General features: G+C 39.4%; 1 protein-coding gene across 2 annotated transcripts in view; it reads left to right on the top strand.

Moving 5' to 3' along the window:
* vta1 (vesicle (multivesicular body) trafficking 1) overlaps positions 1-12,418 on the top strand; it is a 77,711-nt gene extending 65,293 nt beyond the window's left edge. For both annotated transcript variants that reach the window (XM_042389613.1, XM_042389612.1), the window contains exon 8: positions 10,514-12,418. In XM_042389613.1, the coding sequence (XP_042245547.1) occupies positions 10,514-10,659 (146 nt within the window). In that variant the 3' untranslated portion in view covers positions 10,660-12,418. The remainder of the gene's footprint in view (positions 1-10,513) is intronic.
* The last annotated feature ends 7,034 nt before the right edge of the window (positions 12,419-19,452 follow it).

Here is a 19,452-nt window from a genome sequence, read left to right as displayed (position 1 = left end):
TTTCTCCTTCCTGTAATCATTCCTCTTGTTCATACTGGCTATTAAAAGATCCCCTTCAAATGTGCTTTCAGTGTAAGTGATGGAGGCCAAAATCCACAATGTGTCCACACAGTCATTTAAAAGTTGATGTGAAGCTTATATGAGGCTTCTGCAGTCTGAGTTAGTCATATCAAGTGGATATCTGACACATTTACAGTCTTTTTAACATCAAATTCCCTCTTTGTGTTTCCCTGAAGTATAGTAACAGAAAGAGGGACTTTAGCACTAAAAAGACTGTAACGTTGAAAGATATCTACTTGATTTGACTCATTTGGACGACTGAAGCTTCATATTAGCTTCAAGATAAACCTTTAAAAAAAACTGTGAACCTATACATGCCTTTGCTGACAAGGCCACGCCTCCTACAGTCGTCCTGTGTGGTCCTCTGGTTCATTTTTTTTAAATATGGTGGGATGGAGGGAGCTAAAAGAATTTGAGTGTGTAGTTCCTCTGTAACTCAATTAAAATACAAGTCAGGTGTTAAACAGCGGCTCAGCTCATCTGTTAATTGTAGTGGTTTGACCTCCAGCTCCTCCTGGACGCATGTCGAAGCGTCCTTGAGCAAAATATTGAATCCAAACCGCTCCAGACGAGCTGTGTGTTCACTCTGTAAATGTAGTCCATTTATCATGAATGTATTTATCTGCATAAAGTAGATTAGAGAGTTTTTAATAAAGACTAAGCGTGTTTGCTCATTCAGCCTTTCATGCAGAAATGATGGTAAAATTATATTGTTGCTCCTTAACTGAATATTGCAGATACAGTAAGAAACATTTATTTTACTATGAGAATTAGTTTGCACACTCAGCAGAACTCTTAACAGAATAAACACAATGCATCAAACGAATAATTCAAACTCTTTTCAAGAATCGATTCAGACTTAAGTGCAAAGTCATTGAAGGGTAAAGGGACTGTTTTTCTCTTCTCAGGGTGAGTTCAGTCATGTCCGATAAACCGTGTGATTCAGATAATTACACCGTCGTCCGATCGCCGTTACAATGAAAATGAAGAAAGCCCCGTCGGAGGGACACATTTAAGCGGATAAATGAAGAATAATGTTGCTCTCAGCTGAAAAGAAGAGGTGAATCATTTTCTGTGAACTTTTCTGTGTTTTTTTCTCCTCTGTGTTTTGTATTCATGAGAAGAAGGGACGAAACTTTTTATAAATCGTTCAGTCAGCAGTCCCTCTCTCAGCCTCTTTTGTTTACTTTTCTTCTCGTCCCCGTGTGACGTAATGCGGAGCAACTGAAAAGAAAGAAAGTATTTAATTCTACCATCAATCTTTTACCCTTTAAAACAACCATTTAGAGTTAGATCCTTATGATTAAGTTGGATCATTGGTCCGCCAGACTGCTTTTTAAATTGTACTGTTGTATACTTGTACCTGGATTGTTTTTACAACTGGATTTTTTTCTTTTTTTTTTAAATGACCAATCAGACAAGAGCAGTGGTGGAAAGTACGTTTACTCAAATACTGTAGTTAAGTACAATTTTCAGGTATTTTACTTGAGTATTTCAATTTGATATTGTATTAAAATAGTCACTGTAATCTATCAATTCATTCTGTTAATTGTGCCGATTGAGTTCTCTCAATAAATCCTGTATTCTTTTTTTTAAATGATGTTTGGTTTTGGTAAAATGTTCAAATCATTTTTTATTATTACCACCTTTTTTACTAACCGACTCTAAATCTCTCCCTTTGTCGAGCACTGTGGTTTTTAGCCGTCTCTCATCTCTCTTTTTTTTTTCTTTAATTTTTCCGCTATCCCCCCCTCCTCCCTCCTCCTCCTCCTCCTCTTCTTCTCAAACTCTTCCCATCCTTGGGAGTATACAGTCAGCATATTTGCGAGTCTTTCCCAGCTCTTTGCAGGAGAAGAGAAATCAGCACAGGGATTAAAGTCTTATGGTGCAACATTACTCAATCATTTTTCCTCCTCTTCTCTGAGACATTTTTAAGAGCAGATGACCATGTTTTATGAGTGTTACTAAGCCAAAAGAGACATTATCTGCTGCCCTCTTCCTTCAGTCAGGCAGGCAGTTTCTCAAAGTGGGGTCCAGGGACCTTTTTAGAGGACCTTTTACAGGGTATCACCATGTTAACGTGAAAGTAGATGAACAATTCGGTGTTGTTATTATTTCACATGCTAGACGTTAGAGGAGGATCTTCAGATTTATATCCTCTGCTGCGTGGAAGAAAAGTTCCCAAAATACACCAGCGACTTCACGCTTAAATAGGGAATTGATAAGATTTTATTGATACCGACGCCATTATTGATTCTCTTTATTGTCTGATTCTTTATCGATTCCCTTATGGCTTCCAGATGAATTGTCTGTGTTGGAAAAAGTACGCCTACGCAGGTTTTCAGCCTCAATGCAACTGTGTGTAGAAACAGAGTAGAAAAAAGGCATGCATGCTGCAGCAGAAGGGAAGAAGAGAATTTCCCTCTGTATTACTGCTCTGCACTGCAGCGTAGTGAGCCAGCGGCCTGTCATTGAGCCCATTAGACCCGGTTGGTAACAGCTGACAGTCTGCTGTCCGTTAGTTAACTCCGTTAGCTCCAGCAGCAGACCGACAGAACAGCAGACTCTCCCTGCAGCCGGGTCACTGTACCGGGTCAGCACCGGGGTCCTCTCGGTTCTTCTGGGTGTGTTTTTTATTTGCTGTCTGCTGCCGTGACTCATTCGTGTTGTAAGTTTCCAGCAGGGTAGATGTCAGCGGTGCATCGGATCACAAAACTCGCAGTTCGGATCGTATCACGGTTTTGAATCATGGATCTTTTTTTTGGATCAGCAAAAGAAAAGGGAGATAAATATAACTTTGATTACCATTTATTCTGTAAAACACTTAAAGTGAGGAACTTTTGCCCCTAGTCTTACATGAAGACAACATTCAAGGTGTCCAGTGTTTAAATAAAATATATAAAATATTCAATTGTGAAAGTTCAGTAAGAGGAATGATACCTTCTTCCTTTAAATATGGTAGTAAATGGAAAAAAATAGCCTGTTTCCACATCATCAAAAGGTTTTCATGTCAAGTTTCCACAGTGGATTTTTTTGCTATTGAATCTCATCAATCAATATTCTGTCCTGCAGAGTCCACATGAGAAGATTTTGGTTCTTAATTTATAATGAAAGGATTAACCGTTAATAGATACTCATATTGGCTTCATCTTTTTAATTATTAGCAGATTCTGAAATGACACAAATTCTCATTTGACTCCTCTCTTCTAACCCGAATCTTTTAACTTCATTCTCCTCTAGAGATGCAGACTTTTGACTTTTTCTCTTCCAATACGAATTCCAATACTCAAACCCAGAGTACTAACGGATACCAAGTACTGATCTGATGCAGGTGCTCTTTTTTTATTCGAACATGACAGGACCGTTGTATAAAAACTATCAGGAGTAAAGGCTGATTCTCATTCAGTGTTTCCTGCTTTATTAAACAGATTTTATATTCTTTGTGCATAAGAGATGATAGTTAAATGATGTATTTATTCTGTGCACCGCAACAAGATGTGCCTTTAATCTCTGTGTCTATTTAACTGTGTGCTTCTGTAGTGTTTAATTTAATTTAATTTAACTCATCTATTAAAAGTCCGAACTGGTGCACGTCTGAAAGAGGTTATAGTATCATCATCAGCTGTGTGGTGTTTGATCATATGAGTCTTTAAGCTCATTGATAGAGCATTAAAACCGGCCTGAAACACTGATTTGTCAGATTCATAAACACCTCAGTCATGCGATGGTGGACTTTCTAAAACTAATCATCATCTAACTACAGATGTCACTGGTTTCAAAATGTTGTAATTGTGGTTGCTAACGATTTTAAATCAAACTAAAGATGTTGTAAATCTTAAAATGGTCGGTTCACCCAAAATTACAAGGGGGAAAAAAAAACATTTTTTCTCATTCACACTGTTGCTACCGAACCATGCAAATGGCTTTTGGTTTTACTTGGCCACATTCGTGGGGCCGAACATCCACAGAGTATTTCTTCAGTAGGACGCAGTTCCAATGAAAACTGTTGACAGCGACGTCTGCGGATCGTCCGGAGTGACCTGGGCATTGTGTCTGGAAAGATACTTAAAAATGAGATTTTTACTGTGTAGTTTTCAGATATATAGAGACACGCGTGTTTATCGTGGAGGGGAGAGAAAAGCTAAGCACTTCTGTTAAACCGTTCTCCTTTTGTCATGCATGAAACAGATTTGCAAAGTTTTGAAAAGTGCGGTAATAAGTTTTGAGTTTGTGCTGTCAGTCTTCTCATGGCTCGGACGTGAATCCACAGCTTGTATGAATGAATGTGTTTGATATGGAGAGCGTGCCCTGCCCTGGAGAGGGTCTCATGTTCTGTTTGCAGAGCAGAGCATGGTGGGATGGGAGGCGTTCTGGTTCCAGTTAAGAGGGTCCTCTGGGGAGGAGAGGACGGACCGAGGGAGGGGAAGAGATTGAACAATTAGAGAGGAGGGGGGAGGTAGAGGAGGGGAAAAAAAGAGCAAAGGTTTATATGGAGGATGAGAATAAGAGGGAAAAGAAAGAGAAATGTGTTGCAGGTCATTCAGACGACACTGTTGCATTTCGTCATTTTAAATATGAAACACCTGAAAAGATACAGTGTAAGAAATGATAAATATCCACTGTAAACATTTCACCCCTTTTCCAATTCACAATCACTTTATTTACACTGTTAAAGCGACTCCAGCGTTTTTATTACCATGTTAATATACAACGGTTAAAGTTCTCAGGCACGGAGCGGTTTTAAATTCATATAATACTTAATTCAATACATTGTACACGTTTCCTCCTGGACAACTTTTCAGGGCTCACAAATCTTTTTCTTGCTTTAATCCCTGAATATATATATATATATATATATATATATATATATATATATATATATTTTAGAGCTTTTACTGTGCAGCTTTGACAGACATGGCCAATAAAGCAGCTGCTGTGTGAGCAGAATTAAATTTAAAAAAGGATGAGATGAGAAAAGAGGAGAAATGTGACGAGAACTGGAAATAAGAGGTAGTAAAGGGGAGAGATGAGGCAGCGAGGAAGAGAGAGATGTGAGAGAAAGAAATGAAAGATGAAGAGAAAACATTAGAAAACAGACAATGGGGGGGGGGGGGATGGTTACAAGAGAAGACAAAATATAGAGGGGAAGAGGAAACAGCAAAGGAAGGGATACAAGGAGAGAAGGATGAAAGATGCTGGATAGAGATACACCGTATGGCCAAAAGTATGCGGACACACCTGTCCATATGGTTTAGTCAAGGCCTCTCAGTTCTAACGAAGGGAAATCTTAACGTGACAGCATACAGTGATATTTTAGATAATCCTGTGCTTCCAACTTTGCATCGACAGTTTGGGGAGCCTTTCCTGTTTCAACGTGACTAGCTTCGACTTCTGATCGCTGTCGGATGGATTGCCATGAAATTCGGCGCAGACGTTCACGGTCTCTTACTGGGAAACCACATCAAAAGCCAGAGCTAGCGGCACACGAGCAGCTATTAAAGTGTTGTGTTTGTACAGCGTCTCTGTCCACAGAAACAGCTGTCAGCTGCAGCTCCTGACGAGTGACTGACAGCAGATATATATGCCAAACAAAAATATTGATCATGTAGGATTCACAGGAAGAAATCCGCCTGCCAGCTACGGCATCCTTAAGCTGTGATCAATCAACACAGAAACTGTTAATAAGTTTTTGTGTGATTTTTTAAACAGTTGTCTGTGGCAATTACACTAAACTAAATGCAGCAGAGGGGACAGAAATAGATTCAGAGCGTATCCTCAGAGTCAGTGTATTGATGCATCTTACAAAATGGAAGCAGATGTGTTTCATATGTGACGCTTGTATGTGGATTGCCTAATCAACAAGAGTGGTCACTAGAGACGTGATGCCGCTGATGACTGTCTGTGCTGCATCATGTTCCGTCAATTCCTAGAAGAATCTCCCACTTGCACTTTTATGCATCATACTAATATTTTAATGAATTCACTGATGCTTTTGTGGTTGAACGGGAGCAAATCCCTGCAGCCAGGTTCGACCAGGACGTGTTTAGGCGTCCGCATACTTTCGGAGCGTAGATGACAGAGGGATAACGAAGGAAGACGAAGGCTTTCTGTAAGATGGATCTTTACGAGGGGGGTTTGCTTGAGCTTCACACTTGACGAGTCCTGCATTCCTGAAGCGTACACTGGAGTCCTGTATGTGTGAGAGAGAGGGTGGATATGTATTCTATAGTGTTACACCCACTATAAGATGTTGTGTTTCCTTCAGGCTGAGCTGTAGTCCCCCAGAGACTCTGATGGGTGGAGAGCTGAGAGCGTAATAAGCTGCAGAGACCCAGAGAGGGGAAAAAAAAACAGCTTATATTTTAAGTTTAGGTTCATGCATTTGTGCAAAGATTATGAAAAATTAGAGAAAGAAAACCGAGCTAATCAATAATCTACCTTAAAACATGATGTAACACATTGATACGGTGATGTTAAACACCAGGAAGCAACACAAACCGGAGAACAGGAGAGGATGTTCTTTGGCAGCGCGAGGTGGTTTTATCTGATATGTAAAAAAAATAAATAAATAAATATTTTGCCGTGTATCCTGGGAGACTTGTAACAAGTAAAGCCAGGATCATATTTATAAGAATTTCAAAATCTGTCAGAGTTGCATCACTCGCATAAAGAGACTGTCTGGATTTCACTAAAGACCCATTTTGGACTGGATCTCCGTCTGTAAGGGAAGTGTTGTGATTACCCGCTGGTCATTTTTCACCCCCCAAAACCAGTAATAACCAGTAAAAACCAGTAATAAGTATAATGACTGTTTTTCCAGAGCGACGTCTTTGTATTTTAAAGTGGATCTTTGAGGTTTTTTTTCTTCTACTACACATATTTTTGCTAATCTGATGGATGGAAACATGCTAACACCAACATAATACCAACCAATATGACAACGGCATAAAAATAAAACCATCAGGTGCCGCTGATCTACCGGTTTTACCCAAATCTTTGAAAAAAGCAAGACGAAACAAGTACTTACCAAGGCATTGTAGTGAAAATCAAGTCAGAAATATCTTATTCTCTCTCAGGAGAAGGTAGCAACTTGACCTTAAATGTTGTATTTAGGTCACGATGGAAAAGTTTCTCTTAAGATGATGCATCAGGTTACTCAGGCGAGTCCTGCAGCCTTCTAAGTGGATTTATGGAGGTTTATTGGCGACGCACATCAAAGATGATGATTTCCTCGGGAAGTCACGCTGAACGATATCAATCTGTGTTTTATGTCCGTGTGTGAAGATTTGACTGAGTTACGACTCCAAGAAGAGTTTCTGACTCTTCTTCACCTCACGCAGGATCTTCGCCTCACCTCCTTCAAGTCTTTTGGCTTCGTCCTGCTGAATGTTCATGTCCGTTACAGACCAGATCCTGTCGTTTCCCCCACAGTTAAAATACCGTCCAGAAGAACCAGTTCAACTATTTCACTCTCCGCCTTCCTGCTGTGATGTTTATCTCTGTCTGAACGGGGCTCAAGACTTTAATGTCTTAATGAAAGAAAGATAGTTGTTTTTAGTAGATTTTATAGTTCATTGATGGTCAAGTTCAAGTTTGATGAACAAACCAAAGTACAGCTGCAACCGTTAATGGATTTGTCGATCAACAGAAAGTTAATCGTCAACTATTTTGATCATTTATGAATCGTTTTGAGTCATTTTTTTAAGAAAAACGTCTGATTTCAGCTTCTCAAATGTGAATATTTTCTGGTTTCTTTAGTCGTCTATGACAGTAAACTGAATATCTTTGGGTTAGTCGGGACTAAAGACATTTGAGGATGTCTTCTTGTCTTTTGGGACACAATGATCAACATTTTTCACCATTTTCTGACATTTTATAGACTGACAGATGAATGATAATGAAAATAATCATTATTTGCAGCTTTAAAATAAAACTATCTGCTCACTTTTCATTTGTGTTGCAGTAATCAGATATTGCGTTCATGAATAAAAGACTTATTGCTAAAGTTGTAGGTTTGAAGAGAGAAAGGGAGGGAGGGGGACGGGGGGGGAGACGTGACCTGATGAGCTCACAGGGAGCGGTTCGTCTCAGAGGGATAACTCTTGTCTGTCTTTATTAAACACTACACTTATGACAGTTGATCAAAGGGAAACCACACACACACACTGTCTCCCATCATCAGACTTCTGTCTTTAAACAGCTCAGATAACAGCGACCTCTGAGCTCTGCAGCAGGTAGTTCTCCATCATAAATTACCCACAACCCCTCAGTGCTGACAGGCGATTATGCGCTGGTGGCTATGACTTTCCATGACTCAGGTCACAACGGACCTTCGGCTGTTTTAACGGGAGGTTTTCCTGCAGTTATACTGTTCGTCTCACGAGGAGGAGAACTGAAGTCTTTTCTATCCAGAATATTCTGAATTTTGGACCAGAAGTTGTCTGCAGCAACTGCCCAGAAGCCCACGTTTACTCCACATTATTAGGATCTGTAGTTATAAATTAGCAGCCCTGACAGCTCTTCCATTCTCTATCTCGTGGTCCTGGTCTATATTCACCTTCACCCAGCCCTTTTTCACGTTTCACTGCTACTCACATGAACCAAAATAGCAGGCGCACATGGAGACGTCCAAACAGTCCTCTGCACCTCTCTGTGCTCGGCATTTATTATTCATATTTCGACTGAGGGTGCAAAATATTAAACCGAGGGTGTGATCGATGCTTTTGCAGCCTCGTAGAACCGACGGCTGAGGAGGTAAATGTACAGACGTTCACTATAAAACAAAGCAAGATGTCACTGGTTAGGATAAAGAAGCCATCGTCTGGTTTCACACACAGTAGAGTCCAAAAGTCTGAGACCACTTTAACATTCAAGTGAATAGGAAAGTGGTTTGGGTACGTCATGGTAACGGATCACGTCCGACTGTTAACTACACCCCCCTGTTCTCTGTTTGAGAAAGAATATGAACCGTTATACAGGAAGTAACAGCGGCTGGAGTGGGGCTTTAAACTTTAAATTATTCATGAAAAGTAGAATCAACATTGAATTTTCCACCACAAAAGATATTCTCTCCTGGTTGAGCGGTGGACGCATCAATTTATGGTCCTCAGAACAGAGTTCTTACAACATTTTGTCCAGGAATATAAATGTCTTTATAGTCGCTCTAGGGAGAGGGGGACAGGGGGGTGATATCATTTAAATACAAAGATAATAGCGCATATTTTCAGCCAGTCACTGAATAAATAGTTGTGTCATGAATGGAAAGATCTCCACACGGCTGACCGATCACTGCGTGAAGTGGGAACAAATGTCGGCTCATTTGTGTCAGAAAGTTACAGAAATAATTTATCCGCTGTTGGGATTTAATGGGGCTGAACGTCTGAAAAGCATGTCTGAAGGAGTATTCAGCCACCTCAACGTGTAGTCGACACCTGCCACATCATGAAGAGATGCATCATTTGCCGAGTATCAATAACCAGAAGAAGAAGTCGGAGTGTTTGCTTTGAAAACACACGACTTTCCTGGCAGGAACAGGTGGAAAAATAAACTACAAGTCTTATCTAATTAGATAAAACTATCGTTGAACTCAGCTGTGAGGTCAACGCAGCACACGGACAAGTTCTCTTGTAGTTTCTTGGGTGTATTTTGGATTTAATAACTTACTTTGTCTTGTAAAGATAATTATTATTTATTCCGTACTTCAGCTGACCAACACACACTGCAGCACTTTACACAGTTCAGCTCAGATTAATATTGTCCCACAAGAGGAAATTATTTTGCAGCAAAGCATAAAAACACAAACAAAAGACATTAAAAGTGTCGGTACTGATACAGACAATAAGGATGAATATTAAAAGCAAGACAAACTGTAATAAAACCAGCAAAATAACGAGCCGGGCTGTGCGAGGAACCGAGTTTATAACGTTTCACTTATCGCACACGATGGTGATGAATGAAAAGTTGAACCTGTTGCACCGAGCAGAGAGCAGGAAGTCAAATTCCTTAAAGAGAGGATGGTCTGGATTCGAGTTTCCGTGCGACTTGTCTGTCGTAAATCTCAGACAGAGAAAGCTGCTTTTCCAAACTGCATAGAAAAATAAATGGGTGTCATGTCTGCATAAAGCTGTAAAGGAAAACTGACGTTAAAGTCTCCTTTAACAGATAAATGTTGTTCTCTGTGTCTGAAAGTTTTAAAGATTCGCTGACGTGTGTCTGCGGTTCAGTGCTGTGACTTGAGCATCATTTCACGTCTTTGTGTGTCTCTTTACAGCCTCATTGAGTCAGTAATCCAGACTGATTCGTCTTCTTTGTTCCTCTAAGTGGCTCATAGTTGATCCACATTAACTGATATCTGACTCTTTCTTGTCTTTGTGTTTCCTCTCTCTCTCTCTTCTGCTGTCTCCTTTCATTATCTTCCAATCTGCCTCCTCCCTCCTTCCTTCCCTCCCTGCAGGCGGTGTCCATCTCACCCCGGAGGACTACACCAAGGCCCAGAAGTACTGCAAGTACGCCGGCAGCGCGCTGCAGTACGAGGACGTCTCCACCGCCGTCCAGAACCTCCAGAAAGCCCTCAAACTCCTCACCACAGGCAAAGAATGAAGCCTTTGTCCTCCTCCTTCAAATCCCTCCATCCCCCCTTTTTTTGCTCTCCGCAGCAGCTCCGCTCTATCTGTCACTGATCTGGCCCACAGCGAGCTGAGGATGCAGTTCACACACACACACACACACACACACACACACACACACACACACTGAGGCCGCCCTGTGAAGAGAGCCGTTCAGCTCGCCGTCAGACGAGGACATGATGGAAATCAGTCGCAACAATGGCTGCCTGTGTCCGACACTGTGTCCACTGATTGACTGGATAACCGACCGACTGACTGCAGAACATGTTCACTGTCTCACGGCCGCGACTAGCGGTTATTGACATTATCGATTTATCTGCCTGTTATTTTCTCGGTTAGTAAATCAATCATTTTATCACTGAAATTGTCGTAAAGTGGTGAAAAATGCTTCACTGTAGCTTCACACAGCTCAGACAGACGTATTCAGATGTTTTATTTTGTCCGACAAACAGTCCAGAACACAAAAATATGCAGTTTGCTTTCATATATGACAAAAGAAAAGCAGCAAGTTTGTCATTTTTTGCTTTAAAAATAGTGAAAATAAACGTTTTCTTTCACCCGACCTCTATTAGCCACTTTATTAAGACTTGGCTATTATCTGAATATTGACTTTTATAAGAGAATTTACAGTTTATCATTATTATTGCTTTTAATACTGACAAATACTGGATTTAAGCCCTAAATATTCAGGCTCTAATTACAGCTCAGATTATATTTTGTCTTCAAGTCACCACTGAGAACCTGCGCGATGTAAATAGAGCTCCGACCGTCAGTAAAGTGATTAACAGAAAAATAATTGTTCAAACAAAAATGTAAAACTGTTCTCAGGTTCCTGCTTCCTGTTTTTCCTCGTCTTATCTTTTAGTAAATATAATTTCTTTTGGACTGTTTGTTAAACAAAACAACACATCCGATGACATCACCTTGAACTTCTAGAAATTGTGATGCGCATTTGCAGTTTTCTGAAATTTGATAAACCTAATTAATAATTAATCAAGAAAATAATGATCAGAATCATCGATAATGAAATAACGGGATAATAACTGCTCAGCTGACGTGATTAATAACTAACCAGGAGACTAAACGACAACAGACGGACTCACTACTCGCTGCCTACCGAAGGTTTAAATCGTTCACTGTGCGACTCGTCGATTAATCGGTTTGTTAACAAGCGCTGAATATTCTCCAGATGATTTTCTCTCCAGCTAACAGCTGACAGCCGAGTCTCTTCTATAATAATCATTTAAACCTTTTTTCTGTCTTTTGTCACGTGTGAAACTAAAACTCAGAATGTATTTGACCATCTAAACTTATACCTTTTTTTTTTTGTTACAGTCATAACTCATTGAACTACATGTTTACTGTTTTAGGAGATAAAAGTGCGTCTTGTTTGTGTCGCACGTACACAGACAGATGAGAGTAAATAAACTGCTGTTGGAGTGTCAACAGGGGGCGATATTATACTCTGACTGTCCTCTTTTTGTTTCTTGAAAACATTTATTTTAATGGCTTTAACATATCACTTTCTCTGTATGTGAGGATGATGATGATGATGATGATGATGATGATGATGATGGGGAGGGGCAGTGATTCTTTCTGGTTATTTAACTTTATTGTTTCTCAGAACTTGTTTTAGCGGGGCTTTAAAGGTTTTCACAAAGTTGCACGTAGAAGAAGAAGAAGATCTCATAATCCGCCAGAATGATTCGGTTTGAATAAAATATTTGAAACGATGTTGACTGATGTGTGTTTTTTTTTTGTTTTTGGGCTGTAACTTGATGATATCTGCAGCTGGGAGGTTTATTTTTGTCATTGCTGTGGCGATATTTAAAACGATAGTGACGACCGAGTCTTTTGAGCTTCAGAAACACAGACGGAGTGATCAGTGTGTCGTCACGGTCCTGTAGCTGTTACATGGAGTCATGTGTACTGACAGATGCAGGAAAAGATGTGAGGAGAAGATTTTTTTTTTTAAATATATAAATTTATTGACAAAACTGAATTAACAAGGATGCAGAGAAATCAGGATAAAAGCTGATTCAGATGCCACAAAAAGTAAAAAACAAATTGGTGCTTGAGGTTTTAGCTCATATGAAACACAGTTTTTCACATTTAGATATAGTTTTTATGGCTTTACTGTTCTGATTAAGTTTCAAGGTGTCTAAATACATACTAAAACTGGCTTTTAAAGGACGGGTTCAGTTAAAAAAACAGTCAGGAGCCCAAATAAACATTGAAACCTGTTTTTCTTGCTGTAATCATTCCTCCTTTTCATACTGACCATTAGAAGATCCCTTCATGACGCACTTACAATGTAAGTGATGGGGGACAAAATCCACAGTCCTCCTTCTGTGCAGAAATGTTTTTAAAAGTTTATCTGAAGCTAATATGAAGCTTCCACCTGTCACTCAAAGCAGCCACGCCCTTAATTATGCATAACTTTAAGCCTTAATGACATTACAGTTGTCATGAACGGAGAAATTAGCTATAAAGACCAAAACCATTTTTTGTACCAGGCTGTTAACATGATTATTTCTGCTGTAAAGTTGGCATTTTAACATGGAGGTCTATGGGGATTGACTCGCTTTTGGAGAAAGCCTCAAGAGGCCATTTAGGAAGTGCAGTTTTTGGTATTTTGGCGTTGGCTTCATTTTTCAGTCCCAGAGGCTACCGAAGCACCTTAAAGTCTGTTTTAAAACAACAGTCAGGAGCCCAAATGAACACTGAAACATGTTTTTCTTGCTGTAATCATTCCTCCTGTTCATACTGACCATTAGAAGATCTCTTCATAATGCACTTACAATGTAAGTGATGGGAGACAAAATCCACAGTCCTTCTGTGCAAAAATGTATTCAAAAGTTTATCTGAGGCTAAAATGAAGCTTCAGTCGCCCAAATGAGTCAGTTTAGTGTCAAAGTTCCTCTTTTTGTTTCTATACTTCCACCGCAGCTCAACAGGGAAACACAAAGAGAGAATCTGATGCTATAAAGACTGTAAATGTGTCAGATATCCACTTGATATGACTAACTCAGACTGATGAAGCCTCATATAAGCTTCACATCAACTTTTACATTTATGCCCAAAATAACTGTGTGGACACTTGACTGTTATTATTATAAGACACACTTGAAAAATTGTGAACCCTCCCTTTAATACATTGACGTTTGATTTGAGAAGTTGATGGAGTTATTATAATACTTCCCAAAAATCAGAAGAGAGGAAACGAGAAATGACACGTTGTTTTGTGTGAACTGTCATGGAGACGTCGGTTTCTGATGACGGCAGCTGTTGCTTTAACAGCTCTGGAGAGACTTTGGATGCAGTTTATATCTGCACATATACATCGAGATCCTCCAAACAAGAAATAAGAGCGTTGGAACATCCTTCATGACGGCGGAGCGGAACGATTTCCAGGCTGAACGAGGAGCAAATAAGAGAACGGGCCTGTAGCCAGCGTCATATATCTGATAGGAGAGTAGAAACAGTGCAGGAGGGACATGTGGTTCCAGTTTGTTTCGTAATGATGAAGCAGCCGGCGGTGGTGAGAGGAGGAAGAGGAAGTTAGGAACTTAAAGTTCAAAGTGTCTCAACTTCTCTTTAAACACATCAACACTTTGAGCTTCAGACACAAATCCGTAAAAACACCTGCAGTCATGTGATGGTGAACCAAGACGTGAAGAGTCTCTCAAGTTGTGACAGATATCAGATCATCAAGAACACAAATCCTCATTGTTTGGTTCTCCATCTGTGGAATGAAATTCATCAAATTGAGAAAACTATAACGGGAAAAGTATTTCATTATTCAGAAAGCTGTCGTCATTATTACAAAATAACTTTCTGATCATACTGATAAAGTTAACAGCTGATAGTCGGTGCTTGTTGTGACAAACATCCTATAGGCTGCTTCAGTAGGAGATACCGAGTGACAACATCCTTCATACTGTCTGCATGCTGATAACATCCAGGCTGCTTAATAAGAGCAGAACGTCATTATGTCTTCACACTAAAAGAAAGTCAGATCATTTCAGCAGCAGTTTTTATGAGATACAGACGAACGTTTCAAACATCTTTCTTTCTTTCCCTGCAGAACAGAAAAACACACTTCTAATCATATCCCAGCAATGAGCACATATACATAAATCACATGCATGAAACAAAACCAACATCTTTCTCTTATTATATTATAACAAGACAATGTTTGAACATGAACAAACATCTTCTTATAGAGAGTAAACTGTCTCATTATAATAATATATTTGACATCAGGAACAGTTTCTTTTGTCCAAAGATTCTTCTTCATCTGTTTTTTTTCCAGTGTTTCTTCTTTGATGAAAGTCTTAAAGTAAATGTATAATCAAAGTTCAGATTGAAGGTTAAGGACAAAAATACTGTAGTTGAATGATATTTAATGACATGATTGTTCAGATTCTAATGTTGAAGTCATAATGGCTTTTTAAGCATAAAAAACATTTTCCTGAAAAATATAAAAACATCTATTCCCATAGAGAGAGTTAAATCAGAGAAATGTTTCAGATCATCAGCAGATTTCTTTGAAAACAAAACAAAACAAAACAATGTGACTTTGTGAAACTCTTCTTCTGAATCTGAAATATGTTTTTTTTTTTTTTTTTATCCTCAGATGAAGATTTATTAGTAAGGAGTAAGAGTCCGTCGTCCAAATTCCTCACCTGTCTGTCTTTTCCATTATCTGCTTTTTCTGTTTCAGAGTAGTGTTCTCTGTGTCTCTTGGTCAGTTTTCTTTTTTTTCTTCTATTTTTAGATTTTAAACACACACACACACACACACACACACACACACACACACACACACACAGTCCTTTTACAGATTTTTCTACCTCGGGGACATTTTTGTGCTCTGACTCTGGTCGCTGTACGTCGTGTTCAGTCCTCCTCTCCTCCTCTGTCAAAAAAAAACAAAAAAAAAACTGATTTTGTTTGTGAGAAAATCTGCCAGGAACAAAAAGTTTTCTTTTTTTTATGCATATTATGCAATCTTCTATCCCTTAATCCCTTATTTATTTATTTATTTATAAAAGGGGGTTGATTTAAGTCATGAATGTGAGGTGATCACATATAAAAACCTGCAGCAGACTCACAGTTAGTGGCAGCGTCACAGTCCAGAAAACATTTACATCATTGTTCAATAACAGACTGCAGGTTTATTATCTGGAGAGAAATATGACACATTTTTTCATCATCATTAAGTTAGACGTCAGTTAAAAGCATTTTAATGACATTTTTTTAAAATAACTTCTAGGTTTTTTGTGTTTGTAACAGTAAATCTACTTTTCAATCTGTCTGTTTTTTTCCTGTAAAGTTTCATTTGCTAACTTTGCATGATTGCTAACTTCCTTATGGTCGGTGTCCATCTTTTCCGTATGGAGCTAACGGAGCAATAACTTCCAAAATGACCACCAACACATTCATCAGAGATTAAGACCAGAATGACTCATTAAAAAACAGTGATGACTCAGTGTTTCTAGGGAGAAGTTGAGACTTTTTGAGTCAGCTGGAGCGTCTGTGACACTCAAGACACGGTGGCTTGTGAGATAATGGGCCCCCGGGGGCACAATAAACATGTAAAGGCCCCTTTACCGCACATCACTCACTCATTCTGCATCTTTCTGGTGGGTTTTTTTGACTGCTAACATTCTGAAAACACTCAATATTGCAGCTTACTACACAAAATATCACTCTGTCTCTCTACTATCACACATGTTTAAACAGCTTTACTCATTCTAATGTAGGTTTACTGAAGCCTGAGTTTAAAAAAAAGCCCCATCAGAGATGAGATCAGGACGTTTTCTACCTCTGACTGGCTTTCTAATTTGAAATGTAAATAACTGTCACTTCCAATGTGAGCATCACCTGAAGAAGCTCCTCTCTCTCTCTCTCTCTCTCTCTCTCTCTCTCTCTCTCTCTCTCTCTGACGCAACAGCAGCTGTGTTTTCATATAAAAACCTGTCTTCACGCAGCTCGGACGTCTACGTGATAATCTGCAAAAAAAAAAGCGCGCGCACGTTTCTAAATCAACATCTGCAGAGTGGACACTGAACCGTGTGACGTTGTTGTTGTTGTGAGCGCCGATTTCACCCAAAAAAAAAAAAAAAAAAGAAAAAAGAAAAGTTAAGAAAATATTGACGCACAGTTCTGATCACATCATCGCTGATCACATGATTGCACGTTTTTGATGTTTATCAGTAAAAGTCCCTCGGTGCGGATTGTAAATTCCTCCCTCGGCTCGTTACTGTCACCACCTGCTGATGTCTGAATAGTTTTCCACTCTTGTTTTTTTGTTTTTTTTCACCGTCGTGCTTTTATGTTTTAGTGCTTTTATAGAGCAGCTTCATCAGAGACAATTATCAATAACATAAAAAAGTTTCCTCCCACACACACACACACACACACACACACACACACACACACTAACGTAGATCTAGCAGGTTATGATGGAGCGTTTTTATTGCCTCTCCATGCAAATCTCTGCAGCCTCGTTTCTCCACTCGCGACTTTTTATCAAGGAGGAAAATCTGGCAGCGTGACGTTGAAAGTCAAATCAAACACGGCTCACCTCAGTGTCTCCATTGTCCTCCGACGTTTATCACAAAGTATTTATCATGACGGAGATGATTCAGGTTTGGTTTTTGATGATTGACAACAGGGGAGCGGTCAGTTTAATGTCACTGTTGTTTCTCTAATGATGCTGAACAAATGGTTTCACCTTAAACAGCCTCTGAACCTGCAGAATACTCGGTCCGGATATCTTCTCTGTTGACGCGGGAACCGACTGAAGCTCTTTTTAGATGGGTTTTAGATATCGGTGCTTCTATGTCACAAAACGTTTCGCAGCTCAACCAGGATAAAACACAAACTTTAGTCAGAGGTTTTAAGGTGCAAAGACAGAAACTGCTCACAAACTTTAACTTAAAGGCTCATTTGGGGTTCAGTATGTCACCAAATTTGCTTTCTATCACCTCAAAAATAAAGCTTAAGTGCAACATTTCTCTCTCTGAGTGACACAGAGAGATTAAAGAATGCTTTTATATCTAGCAGGCTGGACTATTACCCCCCTAAATAATGTTATAATTCATAATTCAGAAGGAGAGAACACATTACAGCTGTTTTGAAGTCTTTACATAGGTTTTCTGTAAGTTTTCAGATTGATTTTTACATTATTTTGCTTGTTTTTAAAGGTTTTCATGGTCTCGCAGCAGCTCTGACGTGTTGTTCGTGTGTGACTCTCAGGTTCTCTGGACTCGTTTAGTTGTTCTAAAATGCAGGACGAAAACCTCTGGTGAAGCAGCTTTTAAATTTTATGCTCCGGGACATTGGAACAGTCTGAGGAAGAATTGAGAACAGCTGAAAGTGTTGATATCTTTAAACTTAAAACTTATGCACTCACAACATAAGTGATGGGAGTTGAAATCCACAGTCCTTGTTTTGAGCAAAAATGCATTTAAAAGTGTATCTGAAGCTTGTATGAGGCTTCAGCAGTCTGACTTAGTCATATCAAGTGGATATCTGACACATTTACAGTCTTTTTAGCATCAAATTCCCTCTTTGTGTTTCCCCGTTGAGCTGCGGTGGAAGTATAGTAACAAAAAGAGGAACTTTGGCACTAAAAAGACTGTAACGTTGAAAGATATCTACTTGATTTGACTCATTTGGACGACTGAAGCTTCATATTAGCTCCAGATAAACTTTTAAATATATTTTTGTACAGAAGGAGGCTTGTGTATTTTGTTCCCCATCACTTACACTGTTAGTGCATTATGAAGGGATCTTCTAATGGTCAGTATGAACAGGAGGAATGATTACAGCAAGAAAAACCTGTTTCAGTGTTCATTTGGGCTCCTGACTGTTGTTTTAAGACAGACTTGAAGGTGTCTCAGTAGCTTAATACCAAGCAGCAACCTCTGGAACTGAAAAATGAAGCGAACGCCAAAATACCAAAAACTGCACTTCCATGAATGGCCTCTTGAGGCTTTCTCCAAAAGCGAGTCAGTCCCCATAGACTGAGGGGGGGGGGGTGGGGTTATATAACTCACCCATTAAAATGTTATTAAGGCTTTAAGTTATGTATAATTAAGGGCGTGGCTGCTTTGAATGACAGTGCTACCATGGTGACAATGTTGGTTAGGTAACGTAACCATAGCGCGACCCCAGATTCACAGAGTACAGGCATAGCCGTAGCCGTTGCTATTTCAGAGTGTTTTCAGTTAATTTCAGTTAGTTTTTTTCCTGTTAGTACATTTTGTTTTAATGGTTTTAAAGCCTGTTTTTCACTACTGAAAATTAGCATTAGCATTATCACAGTTAACCATGGACTGCAAATACACCATGCTAACCAAGCTAGCAACTAGCATTAGGGTGAGTGCCACCCTCTTGTCAAAATATGGTCACTTCTGGCTCCAAAAATCCAAAATGGGGATGGTCAAAATGCCAAACTCAAGGCTTCAAAACAGGAGTCCACAAACCAGGGTAACGTCACAGTGGCTACGTCCATTATTTTTTATAGTCTATGCCTAATATATGGATGCCATGGATGTATTATAAGAGCTAGATACCGGATAAAAAATGGCGCCCATTCAGTCCTGTAAGAATTGCTCAGCTTTTTTTCAGCTCGAGGAAAGTTTTACAAATGTAAAACCTCCATGGATCAAAAATTAACAGTAGAAAGAGTCATAATTGACGTTGTTTGCAGTTCGAGGTGTCCTGTCAACAGTTTTACAGACGTTTCTTTTAC

This window comes from Thunnus maccoyii, chromosome 17 (genome assembly GCF_910596095.1).
Source record: "Thunnus maccoyii chromosome 17, fThuMac1.1, whole genome shotgun sequence".
NCBI classification, from domain to species: Eukaryota; Metazoa; Chordata; class Actinopteri; order Scombriformes; family Scombridae; genus Thunnus; species Thunnus maccoyii.
Note: the sequence above shows the minus strand (reverse complement) of the source record. Positions and strands in the feature narration are given on the sequence as shown.